Source organism: Marmota flaviventris, chromosome 8 (assembly GCF_047511675.1).
Source record: "Marmota flaviventris isolate mMarFla1 chromosome 8, mMarFla1.hap1, whole genome shotgun sequence".
Classification (NCBI taxonomy): domain Eukaryota; kingdom Metazoa; phylum Chordata; class Mammalia; order Rodentia; family Sciuridae; genus Marmota; species Marmota flaviventris.
Genome location: NC_092505.1, coordinates 84,357,337 through 84,377,329, shown reverse-complemented (window position 1 = coordinate 84,377,329; position 19,993 = coordinate 84,357,337). Strand labels below are relative to the sequence as shown.

General features: G+C 36.9%; 1 protein-coding gene across 1 annotated transcript in view; it reads right to left on the bottom strand.

The window, feature by feature from the left end:
- Positions 1–845: 845 nt before the first annotated feature.
- The window catches only part of Mccc1 (methylcrotonyl-CoA carboxylase subunit 1), a 57,481-nt gene continuing 38,333 nt past the window's right edge, over positions 846–19,993 (bottom strand). Inside the window, exons 12-19 of the mRNA XM_027942170.3 lie at positions 18,372–18,481; positions 16,698–16,914; positions 15,051–15,137; positions 10,208–10,257; positions 6,809–6,946; positions 5,401–5,508; positions 2,352–2,423; positions 846–1,199 (exon numbers count right to left, since the gene is read on the bottom strand). Coding sequence (XP_027797971.2) covers positions 1,071–1,199; positions 2,352–2,423; positions 5,401–5,508; positions 6,809–6,946; positions 10,208–10,257; positions 15,051–15,137; positions 16,698–16,914; positions 18,372–18,481 — 911 coding nt within the window. The 3' untranslated portion in view covers positions 846–1,070. The remainder of the gene's footprint in view (positions 1,200–2,351; positions 2,424–5,400; positions 5,509–6,808; positions 6,947–10,207; positions 10,258–15,050; positions 15,138–16,697; positions 16,915–18,371; positions 18,482–19,993) is intronic.

Below are 19,993 nucleotides of genomic sequence, written 5' to 3'. Positions count from 1 at the left end.
CCACAACATTTAACATGGTCTTACATGTTCAGCAAACACAATTCAATAGATATTTAACACTTCAATGAATATATCAAAATGCAGAAGGCTGCATGTTATTAGTAACATAAAATCTAGTAAAAAGGATAAAAATGAAATGGAAACTTTCTATTATTTTCATTAAGAAAAATGTTTCTCAAGAAAAAAGTATGCAGGGGTTGGGGCTGTAGCTCAGTGGCAGAGCATTTGCCTAGCATGCGTGAGGCATTGGGTTCAATCCTCAGCACCACATAAAAATAAACAAATAAAATAAAGGCATTCTGTCCTCCTATAACTACAACAACAACAAAACAAAACAGAACAAAACCCAAAATAAATAAATAAATAAATAAAAAATAAAAAAGAAGAAGAAGAAGAAAGTATGCAGTACCTTGGCTTTCTGCTCTTATCCATTCTATAAAATTATGTTTTTCAAATCTACTCAAATTAAATATTAATAAATAATATAGTCTAGCATAGTACACATTTTTTTTTACAAGCTGAGGAAAGGACAGTACAATAAAGGCAGAAGTGGTCTAGAGAGAAACTTTCTAATCACAAGGACTAGAAATAAATAACATTCATGTCTTTCAACTGCCTAATAAGTTACTATTTTCAATACAAAACCTTGGTTGAGTTTAGTTCTATGGCATCTGTCTCTAAAATATGTTCCTCTCAATTTTTATCACAATTATAACTGTGAAGCAATTCATTTAATTAAATGACCTTTTCTGTTTCAATCATTCTCTTTTGATCAAGGTGCCACTCCTCCTTCCTTAAAGATACTACATTGTATAAAATTTGAGGCAGAAACAAACAACACTGGCTTCCAGTAAAAACCTAGAATTCAATTTTATTAGTATGAAATTTTCTGAGATAATTTGTTGCATTTGTGACCCAAGAGCATGATTCTCAAATATGAAACATTTTAGCACAATCCCACAATCATTTATTTAGTAAAACTGTTTATGAGATCCAGGGAGGAACAGGAGGTGCTTTCTGTTTTTAGTACAGAAAAGATACTGCTCAGTTGACCATTTCTTTGATGGAATTTATACTGATTCCCTTTGATCAGATTCTTCTTCCTCAAACTCTACTAAAGGAGCATGTCTGTTGGCCTGAGTACCTTCATTGTAGAATACTTTCTTTATTGTGCCATCCTTTGGAGCTTTTATGGTATGCTGCAAAGACAAGACATGACAAACAATGGTTGCAGTACTAACAAGGACTGAATATATAACAAGTCAAAAAAGTCTGACAAAAATGAAAAATGTGAACAGTTGTTTTGAAATTGTGTAATACATATACAGTTACGAAAAATTATGCTATGAATGAATAATTACGAATGTAATGCACTCCACTATTGTCATATATGTAAGAAATAAAAAAAAAAAAATTAGAAAACAGAAATTGTGTAATACAGAGAAAACACAGTTTTCTCTATTTTGATCTCCAGTCCTATCCCCCTTCCTTTAATCCCCTTCCTTTACTTTATTGATCTTCCTTCTGTTTATTTAAAATATTTTTAGTTGTATATGGACACAATACTTTTATTTTATTTATTTATTTTTATATTGTACTGAGGATTGAACCCAGTGCCTCACACATGTGAGGCAAGTGCTCTACCACTGAGCTACTTGTGCTATTTTTAATTTGTGCATCATAGTTATATAAAAAATTGGAAGGCACTGTTATCATATTCATACATGCACATAGCATAATTTGGCCAACTTCATTCCCCAGTTCTTTTCATTTACCTTCCCTCCTCCCTTGCCTTTCTTTGCTGGTTTTTACTCTACTGATCTTCTTTCTGTTTTTGTGAGATTCCCCCTTTTCTCTAGCTTCCACATAAGAGAGAAAATCTTTGTCCCTTGACTTTCTGAGCCTCACTTTTTCCACTTAGCATGAAAACCTTCTCAGGTGAATGTAATATTTGTTCAGGGATGAGAACCATTCACCTACAATTTCCAACTGTCTCAAAACCTAGACAGCTGATTTAACTTGGTGGAGGTTTTCACTTTGATACTAATGCTTGGCTTACTAAAAGTTTAGCCTTAGAAAATACTAATGGTTAACATTCAGCTGGGTTATTGCCTGATTCCAAGCTAATGATAACTCCATAATCAGAAAAGGACAGCTGCAATTTCACAAAATTAAAATGAAAATGTATTTACAAGAAGGATGGTTTAGTTCTGTTTCCTGAAATGAATGCTTAGCCAATCCATGGCTTTTGATATTTAAAATGATATTTACTCATAAAATAAGGCAAAAGAACAATTAGGTCTGAGAATTTCCAATGTTTACTTGGCAACTGAACTCATGATTTCACATACCTCCATCTTCATGGCGATCATAACCATCAGAGAATCTCCAGCTTTTACTTTGTCACCAGCTTTTACAAAAACCTAGGAATTCAGAGTTACACATTTAATATTTAAAAACAGAAAGGTCCTTCATAGTCTCTATTTTTAATTTATTTTTTTATTTTTGGGTACCAGGGATTAAACTCAGGGGTGCTTAAGCACTGAGCCACATCCCCCACCCTTTTTTATACTTTATTTAGAGACAGGGTCTCACTGAGTTGCTTAGGGCTTCACTAAGTTGCTGAGGCTGGCTTTGAACTTGTGTGTGATCCTTCTGCCCCAGCCTCCAGAGCCACTGGGATTACAGGAATGAGCTACCATACCTGGCTCCTTCCTTGTCTTTAGAGTTAGCATTTAAACATACAAAACAGAAATATGTGTCCATGTGGTGGTGTTGTCTTCTTAAGTCAAATGTCCTGGCATAAACTGGAGATTTTCAGGTCAATATAGCGTTGAGGCGCCGCAGCCAGGGGACAGCCCTGCAGCCACAATCCCTACCTCCCAAATCATCTAGTCTTGCTTAAGTCAGACACTTTACATATCTTGTTGTTCTTTAGTTTTTTAAATGAATGTACAATTGAGACACATCAATACAAGGAAGGACAAATACGTGTAAATGTCTCTATCACAGATAGGGATAGAGGGATAAATGAGGGTCTTGACTATTTTTTATTAATTTTGGGGTTGTCTAGGATAGCTGTTTCAAGTCCTCAGGGAGTACAGTGTAGTGGGTATGTAGATAACCCTCATTTGAGAGAATTAAATTTATTAGCAACCCTAGAAAAGATTTCCACTTTCTCTTTTACATATTTAAATGAACTCAAGTATCCTATATGTCTCACTGACTTTTTGCTTAACAAGGTTACCAAAAAGTTCTTGGAAACAGTGAAGTTAGGTTCTAAAGTCACAAGGCAGAGCTAAATTATGAAAAGGAGGAAGTGCAATCAAAAGCTCCACAAATCATCCAACCCTGGGTGATGCTTTAGTACTGCCCAGTGAATCACTGTCTGGGGTTAGGGTTATGGGAAAAATGTCTATCTTTAATTATTATTATTTTTTGGTACCAGGGATTGAGCCCAGGGGATCTCAATTTCAGCCACCTCCCCAGCCCTTCTTATTTTTTGAGACAGGGCCTCACTAAGTTGCTGAGGATGGCCTCAAACTTGTGATCTTTCTGCCTCAGTCTCTGGAGTTGCTGGGATTACAGGCACGGGCCACCATGCCTGGCTGTATTTCTAACTATTAATTTTTTTCTTGAGATAGGGTCTCACAGTGTTGTCAAGGCTGATCTTGAACTCCTGGGCTCCAGCAATCCTTATTACTCAGCCTCCTGAGTCACTAGGACTACAGATGCTGGCCATAGCACCTAACTGAAATGTCTATTTGTAAAGTAAGACTAGGGTGGGGGATGTAAGCTTAATAGTAGAGCACTTGCCAGGCATGCACAAGGCCCTAAGTTCAATCCTCAGCACTGCAAAAATAAATAACAATGACAAAAACAACAACGAAACACCATCACCAAAAAAAAAAAAAAAAAAAAAAAAACACCAAAAAACCCTTAAAGACTAACTCTCTGCAGGGATGCTACACTGCAAGAGGCCTGTGGGAACCAAGACTGAACTGGCTAAAGGCAGATCTAGGTCTCTTAGATTAAAGCCCATTGGGAGCAAATATTCCCAGAGGACAACAGTGGGTAAGAATCACCCACATTGTTTAAATAGTTCTTTTCTTTTTTGGGTACCAAGAAAATACAGTTGAATTTTTATGACTTAAATGCATTTGGGAAAACTCTTTTGTATTCCAGTGTATAAAAGGAGACTACTGATCTACCACTGTTTGAAGTTATATCAGTCTCTGCTTTGGTCTGAATATTTGTGTCCCTGAAAATTCATATGCTGAAATCCTACCCCACAAGGTGACATTATTTGGAGTTGGGCCTCTGGGAGGTGATTATAAAGAATTATTGCCTCTTTTCTTTCTTTCTTCCTTCCTTCCTTCTTTCCTTCCTTCCTTCCTTTCTTTCATTTTCTTTCTTTTTTTTTTATACTGGGGATTGAACCAATCTCTTCCACTGAGCTTCATTGTCAGTCTTTTTTTTATTTTAGATAGGGTCTCATAAGTTGCTGAGGGCCTCATTAAGTTGCTGAGGCTGGCTTTGAACTTGTGATCCTTCTGTCTCAGCCGCCTTGTGCCCATGTGTCAATTCATGACAAAATTATTTGCCGTTAAATTTAACATTAAAGCCCAGCCTTTTCAGATAATGCTTGGTGAATGTTCCATTTTAATCACAATTTGAATTATTTATACACTTTTACTTATTGAACCCAGGGCCCTGAGCTACACACCCAAATTATTTGTACTTTGATATAAATTCCCACCTTTAAAAACAGCAGCAGTAGGGCTAGAGGCACCACACACACACACACACACACACACACAAAAAAAAAAAAGCCATGCATGGTGGGGCACATGTGTAATTCCAGTGGCTGAGGAGGCAAAGGCAGGAGGATCATGAGTTCAAAGCTAGCCTAGCAAAAGCGAGGTGCTAAGCAACTCAGTGAGACCCTGTCTCTAAATAAAATACAAAATAGGCTGGGGATGTGGCAGAGTGGCAGAGTGTCTCTGAGTACCTGGTACCAAACCAAAACAAAACACAGCAGCAGTCTTGGGCTGGAATGTAGCTCAAAGTTAGAGGAGGTGTTTGGCATATACAATGCTCAGTAGGGCATTCACTTAGCATGTGTGAGGCACATGGGTTCAATCCTAAACACTATATAAAAATAAATAAATAAAATAAAGGTATTTTGTCTATCTGTAACTAAAAAAACATTAAAATCAAACAGTAGTCTTTATCATAAATTAGATAAATAGATATTTTCAACTAAGATTGAAATACAGAACTTGAATCTTAGTTTCTTGAACAAATGCTTTCCAATAAGCATGATTTAGAGAGGGAAAAGAATATATATGATGAAGTTCAAAAAGGCAGTAACAAGGCCTACAGATGCCATGTGATTACCTTTTCAATGGTTCCAGTCATAGGAGCTATGGTACCTCCCTGAATTCCTTCTGAGCTTGCTGAAGACAAATATTTGGGTATTGGAATGCCGATCTCAATACTTCCTTCCTATAAAAAGAAAATGATCTAAAAATGAAATCAATATCCTATCACTGTGTTTTACTAATAAACCTGAGGTTAAGATGGTTTTCAAATTATTTGTTAACTGTTAGTCATCACTCATTTCTTACAATGGGTTCTAATCAGAACACTGGGTTCTAATCTAGCTTTGTGACTTTGAGCAAATCACTAAACTTTTCTTGGTGTTGGCTTCCCATTATGAAGGAGTAATGGCATACACATCTCACTAGGAATTAAAGAATTAAAGCATGTAACTGTGGGTAACAGCCACTATCTGGAAACGACTTTTAGGAGGACCATCACAATCAAGTGCTTAATCTATCCCAGGAACTTCACACACACACACACACGTGTGTGTGTGTGTGTGTGTGTGTGTGTATAATCTATACATATATATGTAAATTATGTTATTAATCATCACAACAACTCTACAAGGGAAATAATGATGCTCCTATTCATAGATTCATATATGGGGAACTGAAGTCCAGTTTAACTGTGCAAGGTCATATAGCTGCTAAGATACAGGGCCAGATTTTGAACCAAAGCAGCCTCACATTCCAGAACTCTTGTTCTCCATTACTCCATGTTCTGCCTTTACCATTGTATTTTAATAGTCAACTATGGAAAGGAGTGCCTGGGAAAGTGAGATCAACCTTGACTCCATGTATGTAAGTTTAATAACTATAGACTACTGAAGTCATCTCATCACCAAGGACTGTGATCTATAAGAGGGTTCCCAAATGTGAGGAGACTCCAAAAAGGCCAGAGTACATCTGATCATGCATTCCCCTTCTGCCCAGACAGGGGGATAGGGACTCACCAGGTAGCAGCCTCCCAAACAAGACCATGCACAGCCTGCAAGAGATCCCCACTAACCCCACTTGCCTTCCTACTGCCCTCAGCCCAGTGGACTCTTCTCCCAGTGGTCTCGTCCTCCAAAATCCCGAGAATTCCCAATGTCAGAAGGATAATGGCTGGGGAAGCCCTATAAGAACACTGCCCACTGACCAGGGGAGACTCACAAGGAGTGTGCAAGTCTTATTTTAGAATTCAAGGAAGAGAATGATTATGCATTGAATATTGAGAACCTATGTGAATAAAAGAGTGAACAGAGAACTTAGAGAAGGTTAGAATGTGGCAAAGAGACATTTGGAGAGGGAAACTGAGGGAAAAATGATCACCATGGTGGCTAAAGGAAGTGGAATCTTTTTGATATTTCAGTGAAATGCCTCTGGTCAAACAATTCTGTTCCAGACCCTAAGGGTGATATTATAAAAAGAAACATTACCATGGAAAATAGGTAAATAGTGTTTTCCAGGATAATTAGCTTAGTTTTAGTAGCAACTCCATTAACAAAACATTTCAGGTAAGTGCAGTCTCCCTCACTATAAAGATCACCAGTGACTTGGAAAGTTTTATCTTCAATCTGGAAAAAAATAGAAAAATACAATCTTTGAAGTAAGTGAACAACTCTACAGAGTTAATAGAATCAAAATACTTAGAAACAGCAGTGAGATAATTAAAAGAAAAAAAAGGTTATACAAAGCATAACACCATTGATAAAGTTTCATTTAAGAACAGAAAGAATAGCAATAAAAATATAAATCAAATTAAGCAAAATTATTGAAATTCATTTGGGTATATTACATGTTAGTATTCATTTCTGAGTACCTGAGTTTAAAGTCAAATTTATTTTTCCTATGCCAGTGTCAGTAATAGGAAAAGCTAGAACTACATAATTAGATGGTATTTCTTTCATTTCATCAACATGTAGATCCAATTCATGAGCCTTAGTTATGATTTAAGATGACAAATTAGCAGAAGATTGACCACAATTTTCTCACTTTAAGAGACTATGTGCCAAAGAACAGATTTCAAATGTAATGTTTCAAGGAAGCTGACAAAAAGAACATGAAAATTTGTTTAAAAGAATATCTTCTCACATAGACACTCAAGAGAAAAAATTTTTATGCATAGAAAATTCACTTAAATCTCTGTACTTTTCATTTCAGTTCCCATGATGTTAGTGTAGAAATCCTATGGCTATTCTTTTCAAACATATTACGTGGGCTAAGGTGAAATAGGTCATATTGCCATATTTATACATTGGTTCTCATCTATCCTAAGTTAAATATGACATTTTAGTCTGCTTTGTAACCTTCTAAAACAGCAATTTGAATGTTTGACAAATTCTCACGATGTAAAGGTTAGATTGGAAACAGTTTTGTTTAAAGATTCACAAAAGCACATTCTAAATTTGTGGATTTAGTTTCATGAACTGAGATAGAGCAAATTGGCAATTACTAGTTACCAAGGGATAAGAGAGGTCCCCAAACCAGAAGTACCAATATGAGTTACAATTCTCATGTACTAAAGTAGGTAGACTTCTCGTGGTGGTCTGGATCTCAGAGAAAGAAAACCAGTATATCTCAAAATGTTGGGAAGTCTGACACATATTGATAAATCCATTTTGCAGGATTTGAAATCTCTTAGCTAATATTAAAAATGATCTACTCTGTTCCTGAATTTGCACCTTATTATAGGAATTTGTTTGAATTCCTACGTTTTTCAACCTTTCTAGCATTTAATTTTGTCAGTGTAATGGACTTGTTATTATTGATTGAACCCAGGGGTGCTTAACCACTTAGCCATATCCCCAGCCCTTTTAAAAATATTTTATTTGAGACAGGGTCTTACTGAGTTACATAGAGCCTTACTAAGTTGCTGAGTCTGGCTTTGAACTCACAATTATCCTGCCTCAGCCTCCCAAGCCGCTGGGATTACAGGTGTGCGTCATTGTGCCCGGTGTAATGGACTTATTTTAATTGAGGGCTGTCATAAACTTTACATTGGAGGTACTAAAGTAGATCCCTTGGGGTTCCCAACACCCATCTGGGGGGGCATGAAGTCAAACTATTTTCATAGTAAGACTAAGATATCATTTCCCTGTTTTACCCTCATCCTTTCATGAGTACACAGTGGAATTTTCCAGGAGCAATAAAAATATAAATCAAATTATGCGATAGTATCTTTCTGATGGCTAATGGAATGTGTTCTTGGATAATCATAGGTTTTAAAGTTCTGTTTGGTCTATAATGCAATAGTAACAAAACAAAAACTGGATTAAAAAATAGGCAAAGAACCTGAATAGACATTTCTCCCAAGAAGATTTATAAATGGCCAATAAGCATATAAAAAAGCTGCTCAGGTTGGGGTGTAGCTTGGTGATAAAGCACTTGCCCAACATGTATGAATTTGATTCTAGTACCCACTGCCACACACAAAGTTTCAATATTCTTAGACATTATGGAGATGCAAATTAAAAGTCAAAACGAGATACCACTTCATACCCATTAGGATGGCTATTATTAAAAAAAACAATGCATGATAACAAAAATAAAACAAAAAAATTTAACAAGTAATAGTCAGGATGTGGAGAAGGAATCCTTGTGCACTGCAGGTCAGAATGCAAAATGGTAAGAGTTGTTAAAGAAAACAATATGGCTATCTCTCAAAACATGAAAAATAGAATTACTAGCTGGCTTCAGTGACACAGGTCTCTAATTCTAGCTACCCAGAAGGCTGAGGCAGGAGGATCACAAGTTTGAGGTTAGCCTGGGCAACTAAGCAAGACCCTGTCTTAACAATTGATTGAAGACTACTTTAAAACGGTTGGGATACAGAATCTAGAATATTTGAGTCCCCAGCACTTAAAAGAAAAAAAAAAAAAAAAAAAAAAGGTAGAACTTGTTCTTGGGAGTGAGGGGAAAAGGGAATGGAGTTAATATTGTTTAATGGCTACAGAATTTCAGTTTTGCAAGATAAAATAAGTTTTGGGCTGGGGTTGTAGCTCAGTGGTAGAGCGCTTGCCTGGCACATGTGAGGCACTGGATTCGATCCTCAGCACCACGTAAAAATAAATAAAGGCATCGTGTCCACTTATACAACTAAAAAAATATTTAAAAAAATAAGTTTTGGAGTTGAATGGTTGTACAACTATGTGAATATATTTTAATGCCATTGGGCTGTACGCTTAAAAATGACTAAATGGTAAATTTTGTTATGAGCATTTTACCATAATTAAAAAATAAAAAGGGCTGGGGATGTGGCTCAAGCGGTAGTGGGCTCGCCTGGCATGCGTGCGGCCCAGGTTCAATCCTCAGAACCACATACAAACAAAGATGTTGTGTCCGCCGAAAACTAAAAAATAAATATTAAAATTAAAAAAAATAAAATAAAAATAAAAATTTCCCAGTTAAAATTTCTAGATGGTAAATTTTGGTATAGATGTGACTACCATAAACAAAAGATCTTTTGGGGAGGTGTCTCAATAATTTTTCAGAGTGTATAGGGTTTCTGACACCAAAAACTTGAGAACTGCTGATTTTGAGGCAAACACATACATAACTTTAGGGCTTGCTAGGTGTCTGATTCAAGGCTATTACTTCTTGCCAAGTTTTTATTCTTAAGGAAACCATGGCCAAACTGAGCAAACAAAGAGTTAGAAACTATATATGGGGTAATTTCTCCAAACTGGTCTGAAATAAAAGCACATAACATTCTTCTAACTACAGTTACAATAGTCAAAGGCTTAAGAGAAATTGGAGATTAAAAAAAAACACTCGTTCAGTAGGAGAGAAGCCAGAGTTAGCTCTGAACTGTAGAATAAAACCTGATTAAAGCTTACCTGCATGCCATATGACCCATCATGGTTATATGTTACAGCTATTGCTACATCTTTATGGAAAAGGGGGAAAATTAAAGAAAAATTAGAAGACATTCACTTATTCAATAACTGAGATGCCAAAATCTCATTTTCAATCTTAAGATAACCAGCTGTTCACAAAGGATCATCATCTTTTAACTCCCTGGAAATAAAGGCTTTTTCTTAGAAAAGCATCTGGCAGGCAGGTTTCAATGAAGTTCAACCTCAAACTTTTCTTTTTTAAAAATTCAGTTTTAGATATTTTTAAAGTTGTAGAATATTTTCTATATTTGCCCAACAATGAAAAGTCTGCAGTGTCATAGCAGAGAATACAATGAATTGATAAATAGAAGTTCTAGTTTAAGACCCAAAATTCTGATTTCCTCTGTGGTCCTAACTTGAGTCACTAAATCCCTGAGCCTTTTTTTTCTGAGCTACTTAGTGGGTATGAGAATGTAACGATTACATAAGTGAGAGAGTGCTTTATAAACAGTAATAGACTATACAAATATACGAAATCATTCATATTATTACATGAATATGGAATTGATTGAAGACTACTCTAGGAGTTGGAAATCAAGTTTTGTAGAAGCTCAGGGGTAGCATGCATGCTTAACATACACAAAGCCCAGGGTCTGAGCCTTAGCACCAGGAGAAAAAAAAAAAAAAGTATCATGGGGCAGAGCATATAGGTCACAGTAATTTCATTACCTCCTGATACTTCAACCATCACTTTCATGCTGCCAGCTCAAATCTGTTTCTAGCCCTGACTTTCCTTCCTTCTCTAGAACTCTGATTAGTTAACTGCCAGCTGGATGCCACACTGGCATATTAAAACCACCATGCTGGGTCCAACAAATCATTGTCCCCTCCTGGCCTGTGAGCTCCATGACTAGCACCACTTTTCTTCTTGTCATCTGTACTTACAACCTGTCATCCTTGCCTCATCTTTCTTTGGGCTTTCTACCTCCAGCAGTCCCCATATGGCTACCAAATTCTTTCCTCTACGTACCTGTCCTGTGCATGCTTGCCTTTCCATTCCCATTGCTCTACCTTGACCCCGGCCAGGCTGAATGGTCTGAATGGCTCTGAGGAGATCCTCCAGGATTTTCCTGCTTCCTATCTCAATCCTTCCAGCTTATGCTTCCTAGCTTGTCCCCAGTGCACTCAAAACACTTGGCCCGGTTTGATGGCTCCAACTTCTCAGCCTTATTTGCTACCTCTCCTCCGCACACACAGATTTCTGCTCAAAAAATAAATGGGGAAATGGGCCAATATTCCTCATCTGTGCCTCTGCTCATGGCTCCTCCTTCACCATGTTGCTGTTCCCAGCCACAATAAAACCCCATGCCTGCTTTCTTCACTCCATGCTCACTGTCCTTGGGAAGTCTGCCTGGCAGGATAAACTCTCTCCTCTAAACATTTATATTTCTGCATATAATGATTCTCCCCTCATCCTGATTTATAATAAAAGTGAGTTTTCTCTTCATGAGTTGTTTCAAAAACAAAACAAAACAAAACAAAAAACAACTTAGTAATAAAAGCATTCACAAAAGTCAAATACTAATACACAAAAACTCCAGGGTCTGCAATGTTAACCATACCCCATCCATCTTCCCCACATTTCCAAACGGTGAATTCTTTTTATTTAAAAAAAATTTTTTTTTAGTTGTAGATAGACATAATACCTTTTTATTTATTTATTTCATGTGGTGCTGAGAATTAAACCCAGTGCCTCACGCTGAGTGCTAGACAAGCGCCCTACCACTGAGCCACAACCCCAGCCCCATGGTGAATTTTTTGATAGAAAAAAGTGCACAAAGATATTTTTTCCCTCTTCTCCACTTCACTCAGCATATCTATTTCTTCAAAGATTTTTGTACTGGGTGTATGAAAATTCTCCACCCCCATTTTGTCAACATGCTTTAACTTTCTTAGAAGAAAATGCCCTGAATTACACCCGATCAATGTTCTTTCAATTTACAAAATATGAAAAGCAGTTTTAACTGACACAAATGCCAGTAGAATCATAGAAAAGACACTGCCATTGATTCTAAATTCTTTTATAGCATTATAAAGTGATTAAACTTGTTTCTCTCTCCCTTACATATTTCTTGTCACTCACCAGAGAAACTTAACACCCTCATACATTTAATAAGATATGGAAATCTAGCATGGCATGAGGCAAGTATGCATATGTTCAGTTTCTTTTTCTTTCTTTTTTTTTTTTTTTTTGAGAGAGAGAGAGAGAGAGAGAGAGAGAGAGAGAATTTTAATATTCTTTTTTTTAGTTCTTGGCAGACATAACATCTTTGTTCGTATGTGGTGCTGAGGATCGAACCCGGGGCCCGCACACATGCCAGGCGAGCGCGCTACCGCTTGAGCCACATCCCCGGCCCCATATGTTCTGTTTCAAGTGCTGGCTCCACCAGTTACTTTCAGTGTCACTTTTGAAAGATTACTTATCTCTCTATGCTCTGGCCTTGGCTCAAAGAGATCAGTAATTTACAAAGTTGACATTAATAACACTGATCTCACTGGCCTGTTCTGAAAATGTAAATGAAATAATCTTTGGAAAGTGTTTAACAAAGTATCTAACAAACACCAAATAATCAATATATCCTAGCTGTTATTATCATTGAGGGTTGGGCATGGTTCTGTAAAACATGGCTAAAAGTAACAAAGTAAGAAAAAATTTCAAGCCTTGAATACAGTATTTGAAATACTTGGTTATTCTCACTGAGATCATGAAAAGTTGATTCTACTTTTGATTTTTAAATGCTTTGGGGCTCTTAGGGCACTTTTGATGTATTTTCCTATGGTCACAGCTGATTAGCATTTTTCAGAGATTCACCATAACTTTCTTTTCTTTTTTTAGTACTGGGGATTAAACCTAGGGGAATAAACACTGAACTATGTTGTCTGCCAGTTTAATTTTTTATTTTGAGACAGTGTCTTACTAAGTTGCTGAGGACCTTGCTAAATTGCTGAGGCTTGCCTCAAACTTTTGATCCTCCTGCCTCCCAAGTCTCCGGGATTACAGGCATGTGCTACTGTGCCTGGCTCACCATAACATTTCTAAAAGCTACTACACTCAGACCTGGATTCTTTTTGTAGAATACTGCCAAAGGGTGTAGTGAACAGGAGTCATATTAGCTTTTCAATTATGTATGCATTATTTTAACATGAAACTTTTTTTAATTCTAAAAAATTCAGCATAATTTAAAACACTACTTATTGCTTAAATAAAGATTCCAGCCAAATAACAATTGGTTGATCTACTAAATTACAATCCCACACACAATTCTTCTGTTTAATTGAGGTTTAATTGAAATTTTACTGCTTCTGATACTTCCATTCAGCATATAGGATTCTAGAGACAGATATTTCCCAAGTTTGGGGGCTGCTTTTTTAGAATGAAATGAGTAAACACATTAGCATAAAATGGAGAGGGAAATCATATGCACAATGCTACTATGTAAAAGATATTTCCAAACTTTCCTTATGATAGCTTAAAAATATACTGATGCATTTAAGGTAATGCACATGATAAGAAAATAGCTAAAGATTTGTAACCCAAGTAGTTTCTGTGAATGAGGAATTTGTTACTAAGTGAGTGAATGTCTAGAGTTGAAGTAGAAAAGATCCTACTCTGCTTAGAAAAAGAGGGAGTAACAATCAGTAGGCAAGAGGATTTGGCTCCACCTTGTACATAGATTTTTTTTTTAAAGGGAGCTCTCATAGTTCAGGGATACCTCACAAGGACATCAGATGACTGCACCCATCTGGCTTCCCATGCAAACTGTCCTACAGAAGAAGGGATATGGTCACCAGCCATCACAGGATACTGATCCCTCTGGTATGTGACCCTGGGTATAAATTTATTAACTATCTTCTGGCTTAGGTGTCAGCCTCTTCTGACTTCAGTTAAAATAAACCAGTCCTTACTCTGAACCTATTCAAATTAGTTTGTAATAAAATTGTTCTCCATTGGAAAAATCATGGGAGTCAATATCAGAAAGAGTGGGCAGTCAATAATGCTGTGCCATCTATTATCCTTGAGTAAGTGACTTCACCTCTGTGCCTCAGTTTCATCATCTGTAGGTGGGAGTAATACTGACTCCCCCTCACTAAGTTGTTGTGAAGACAAAATCTCACACGTGATAAGGCACATAATAAATTATAGCTCTTTAGCAATCCACTTCTACCTCAAACATCCAAAACATTGCCTGAGCAATGGGTAATCCTCCCTCTCTGACACAGTTTTAGATATTGTTTTTCTTATTTTTTAAAATAATACACTTTTACTGAAAAGCAAAAAAGTACAAGGAATTGGGGAAAAATCCTATCATTCTATGATAAACTTGCCAACATTTTGGTATATTTTATCTCAGTTGTTTTGCTGTGTATGTTTTATGACATATTTTAGAATATTTACAAACATAGAAAAGTGTAAAGAAAAATAAGAATCATCAATTGCACCACCAACAACCAATCAATTCTAATTTTGGCATATTCCCTTCCATTATTTAGGGCAGGTATTTTATTTTATTTTTTAAGAGAGAGAGAGAGAGAGAATTTTTTAATATTTATTTTTTAGTTTTCGGCGGACACAACATCTTTGTTTGTATGTGGTGCTGAGGATCGAACCCAGGCCGCATGCACGCCAGGTGAGTGCGCTACCGCTTGAGCCACATCCCCAGCCCAGGGGCAGGTATTTTAAAAAATGTAATTGATTGGTCATGACCAGGCTGAACTGTCTTTTTTAGTTTAATGTGATATATTTCTATGACTCATATTTTTCTTTTAATAAGGTATTTCTTACCTTTTTTACCATCTCTAAGAGTCATGTTTCTGGTGTATGAGATGTTAAGCCTTCTTCCATTGCTGAATGAAAATGGAGAGAATTGATCTAGAAAAAAATTAAAATTCCAAACAAATTTTAAAATATCAAGCCTACTTAATTTACCTTACAAAAGAACATAAACCACAGGTCCTAAACTGTTGAATCAGTTATTTACTTTGTTCTTTTTATTGTTTTAAATTTAAATTAGGTACTTCCATTTCTGTCATATATTCATTTATTTGTATTTATATACCCATTTATATCTTAGAAAATTTGATACAAGAAATCCAAGCTTCTCTGGGAGAATCAGAATATTTGCAACCTAAACTCTCATTCTCTGGTGGCATAAACTGCAGTGGCCACTCCCTTTTGACAGGGCAAATGCATGCCAGGTCACCAAAATCTTTATCACTCACTATTTTTCTTTCACCTGGTCTCTTTCACAGTTCTACTTTACTGATATAGCACTTACAGGTGTTTGGGGGTACATTCTCTGTTGGACAAAGTAGCTTAATTAAATTGAAGTCATTATATTTAGAAGCATATATCTGTACCAGTTATAAATTTAAAAAAGAAAGCAAGAGGACACTCCATTCTAACAATGTTAAGTTCAGGCTCAGTAATTTCACATGGGGCACATTTAGATGCATTTGCATTTAATAATAAATGAACAGAGTAAAAATCTAAAGCAGAGCTGTACATTTTTTTTAATATTTATTTTTTAGTTGTAGTTGGATACAATACCTTTATTTTATTTATTTATTTTTATATGGTGCTGAGGATCAAATCCAAAGCCTTGCACTTGCTAGGCAAGTGCTCTACTGCTGAGCCACAATCCCAGCCCTAGAGCTGTAATTTTAAGCCTTCAAAATAACTGTCTTGAATGCTGGGCACAGTGGCACATGCCTGCAATTCCAGCAACTTGAGAAGCTGAGGCAGGAGGATTGCAAGTTTAAAGCTAGCCTCAGCAACTTAGTGAGACCCTGTCTCAAATTAAAAAGTTAAAAAAGCTAGGGATATGGTTCAGTGGTTAAGCACCCCTAGGTTCAATCTCTGGTACTAGGGGGAAAAAATTAAAAATAAATAAATAAAATAAAACTATTTTGAATCAATCTAGAAATTAAAGATCTTCAAAAAAGGATCTTATAAAAAGATAGACATATATAATACTCTTAATAAGAAAAGATAAATAGGTTAGATTTAAAAAAAATTTTTTTTAATAGAGACAGAGTGAACAACAGAACAGTAGTGAACAACAGAAGTCACAGGCATCAGGAAGAGGTAAAGAAAGAAGTAGAATCAAAGAGCATTCTGTTATCACGTATAACTGATTAGAACACATAAATGAAAAATTTAAAAGAAAGAAAGAAGTAGTGTTTGAAAAGAGACCCATTTCTACAAGGTTAGGGGATTAGTTAGGCTACACTTAGCGGATGAAAATGTGTTTATGGGTTCATCCATGATCTGTGCAGAGCTCTCCTTCACACTAAAGAAGACATCTGCAGGGAATGGTACCAGTCACTGAGAGGAGAAAAGGGAGGCAGGAGTGACATACAAAAAAGGAAGTGTACCCAGCGATGATTCATAAAGTGTTTCAGGCAGAGGAAAGAAAAACGCATTCTGTACCTTGTGTCTGGAGTTTGAAAGCATCGGTCATAGCTTTCTCTTTGAGGATGAGACCCAGAGCTGCCTGGCATAAATATTCTTTGGCTACAGCCCTCTGACTGGGCAGCAGTTCTTTGTGGTGTTGAGGGATGAAGTCAGTGTGCACATTCCCGGCTTCAAACTCCGGATGGCCAGACAGGCGCAATAGGAAGTCGATATTGGTACATAATCCCACGATCTAGGAAGAGAATAAAGCCCAGGTCCTACTGAGTGGGGGAAACAATCCAGTCGGAAAAGCATCTTTTTTTGTTCCCCCTAAATATTTTCTACTGTGGACAACCCTTAGAAAAAAGGAAAAACCTATGACGGTATCATGTGGTAAAATGTACTATCATCACATCTACCACTATATATCTGAATTTCACACTTAAAGCTACATTTTATTTTTTTTTTAAAGCTACATTTTAATAAGATAAAGGAGATGGCAACGGTGTTACAGTAGGTAGTGTAGAGACATTTAATTGACTCAGATTAGGAAACAGGTAAAAGTTAAGAAACAGCCCAGGACAGTGGTGCATACCTATAATACCAGCAGCTCAAGAGGCTGAGGCAGGAGGATCATGAGTTCGAAGCCAGCCTCAGCAACCTAGGGAGACCATAAGCAACTTAGCAAAACCCTGTCTCTAAATAAAATATAAAAAGGGGTTAAGGATATTGCCCAGTGGTTAAGCACCCCTGAATTCAATCCTCAGTACCAAAAAAAAAAAAAAAAAAAGTTAAGAAACATAAATAAAATTTATTTGCAAGATACTGAAGAATGGTTGCACATTAACACTTCCACAAAATAAAATGACTGCAAACATCAGGCAGGATTGCTGCATTGGGGAGGGAATAGGATTCAATGGCCTCAAGGGAACTTCTTTCCAACCTGAGAATACAAATTTTACACATTGATTTTAAAAAGACATAAAATTAACCCAAATCTACCAAATAAAGAGGATCAGAGATTAAACTAGCTGTATGAGTCTTGAGTGCATTCATTCATTCATTCATTCATCTATTTCTTCATTTACTTAATAGCCATTTACTAAGCACCTTTTAGGCATCCAGGCCCTGGGGACAGTGAGGAATAAGTAGATGAAGTCCCTATGCTCACAAGCGCTTATTTTCTAGAGAGACTATATATAACAAACCACATATCTAAACAAACATCTAATATAAACTAGTTTTTTTGTTAGCATGTGGCATTTAAACTAAAAGGGAATAGAAAACAGCAAAGGGTCCTATTTTTAAAGGGAGAGGCTGGGAAAGGTCCCTGTGAAGTATGGAGGGCTGATGACAGAGGGATCCCTGAGATCAAAAGGATGAAACTGAACATAATTATTTTCCTTTGGATAGGAGTTACTGGACTGTATACAACACTCTTATAGTTGCCTTATTTATAGAATGACTAGGATTTCACTAAAATGTAACACTGATACTGATCCTAACAGTTTCACTTCTGCAATCTTTCTTTTCTAAAATCAAGAAGTCCTCAAAGACTACTCTGATGGATAGGAAATTTCCTCATTTTGTATGTGACATACAGGCAGTTGGTAGAAATAAGGTGACAAGACTAAGGCTCTGACAAGAACAAAGAATGACTTTTGATGTTGACCAAAAACATCAGAGTCCTTACGGCCCCAGGTGACTCACATTGTACTGACGAAGGCTGTATCTCAGTTTTGTCAAGGCCGCCTGACGATCTGCAGCCCATATGACCAGCTTTGCGATCATGGGGTCATAGTGTACTGAAACTTCATCTCCTGAAATTGAAAAACCACAGAACCTTTCAAAGTCCAAATTTGAAGAAATAAAAAATGAGAAGCAAGACATTCTGCTTATGTACATTTCACACCTAGTCCTCACAAACTCCTGCAGGGTGGACTCAGAGGGTTTTAAAAACTTGTCCAAACTCTAACGAGGATATGGCCACCCTAACATGTTAATTTAGTGACATGCAGGCTGCCTATCCCTTTCTTATCTGTTTTTGAACCTTTTTTCCCTTTCTTCTTTTGGAAATCAATGGAAACTCCTACTTCTCGCTCACTTCTGTTTTTTGCATTTCCCCCCCTCTACGCTTTCAGTTTCCTCATCAGTAAAATAAAGATAATAATTCTTCTCTCCTGGAGGGTGTTGGGAGGAGTGAATATAAAGTGCCAAGTTCTGTGCCTGGCAGAGCTGATAAGCAAGTAGCAAGCAACTAGCTTACTAAGATTACAGTCCTAGAGAATAAGAACCATGGCACATCCCACTCGACAGAAATGGTTCGAATTACAAGGATGTGGTGCATCATACAGATTGTTGTAGGACCTTTTCCCCATTTTGGCAGGTCGTTTGACCTCTCTGAACTCCAGGGTTCTCACCTATAATATCAAGAAGATGCAATTTACTCTCTTATCCATATACCCACCTACTCACGTATCAACACATATTAAACACCCACTAGGCCTCAGCTTGAGCAAGGTGCTGCAAATATAATACGGAAAGCATAGTCCTTCCCTTCAGAGTCTTACAGAAAGAGCGACATGAGACAAGGAGTAAAATATCACAGGAGTACAACACGGGCCATGCCCATGGAATGCACGAACGATTTCAGGTACACAGAACAGAGGGCTGGGAGCAGTTTCCTAGACTGGATTACCCCTCTCAGGACCAAGAGGAGAATATGGAAGCCCTTCTCAGAATTACATCTGTGCTCTCCTTTGAGCAACTTAACTATGTAGCAAGCTCTGCTTGTCCCAAAGGTCCATTCTTCCTATTGCAGTGTTCTTTTGTTTCCAATGTGCTCTGCAATATGTTAAAAATGTCACTAACTACCAAATCTTGCTGTGGCTTAGCCAATTTACTATGAAGAAGTATTAATTCCTCATTTTGGCTTATAAGACGCTATATGATTTGCCCTCAAATGGTGTCTCCAGCTGCGTCTCCAAATACCCACCTTCCTGACCTTTTCTTCAGCCATAGTTGTTTAACTACAACTTTCACCTTCTCTTTTCTTCACTTTTCATTATGCTTATTAAATCTGCCTACTTAAGTTCACTTACGAATTCCTCTTAAAGCAGGTCCTGATGATATCAACCTAATATAATCTCTCAGTCCTGAGAAGTGCTATAGCTCATCATTGTGTAACTTACTCTGGCAACTGAAATGAAAATGGCAGTAAATAGCCATCTTAATGGCTCAGACTCTGAAGCTAGATGCCTGGGTCTGAATCTTAACTCCAAAGATAACATTGAAGTTAAGTCATTTAACTCCTCTAGTGACTTAGTTTCTTC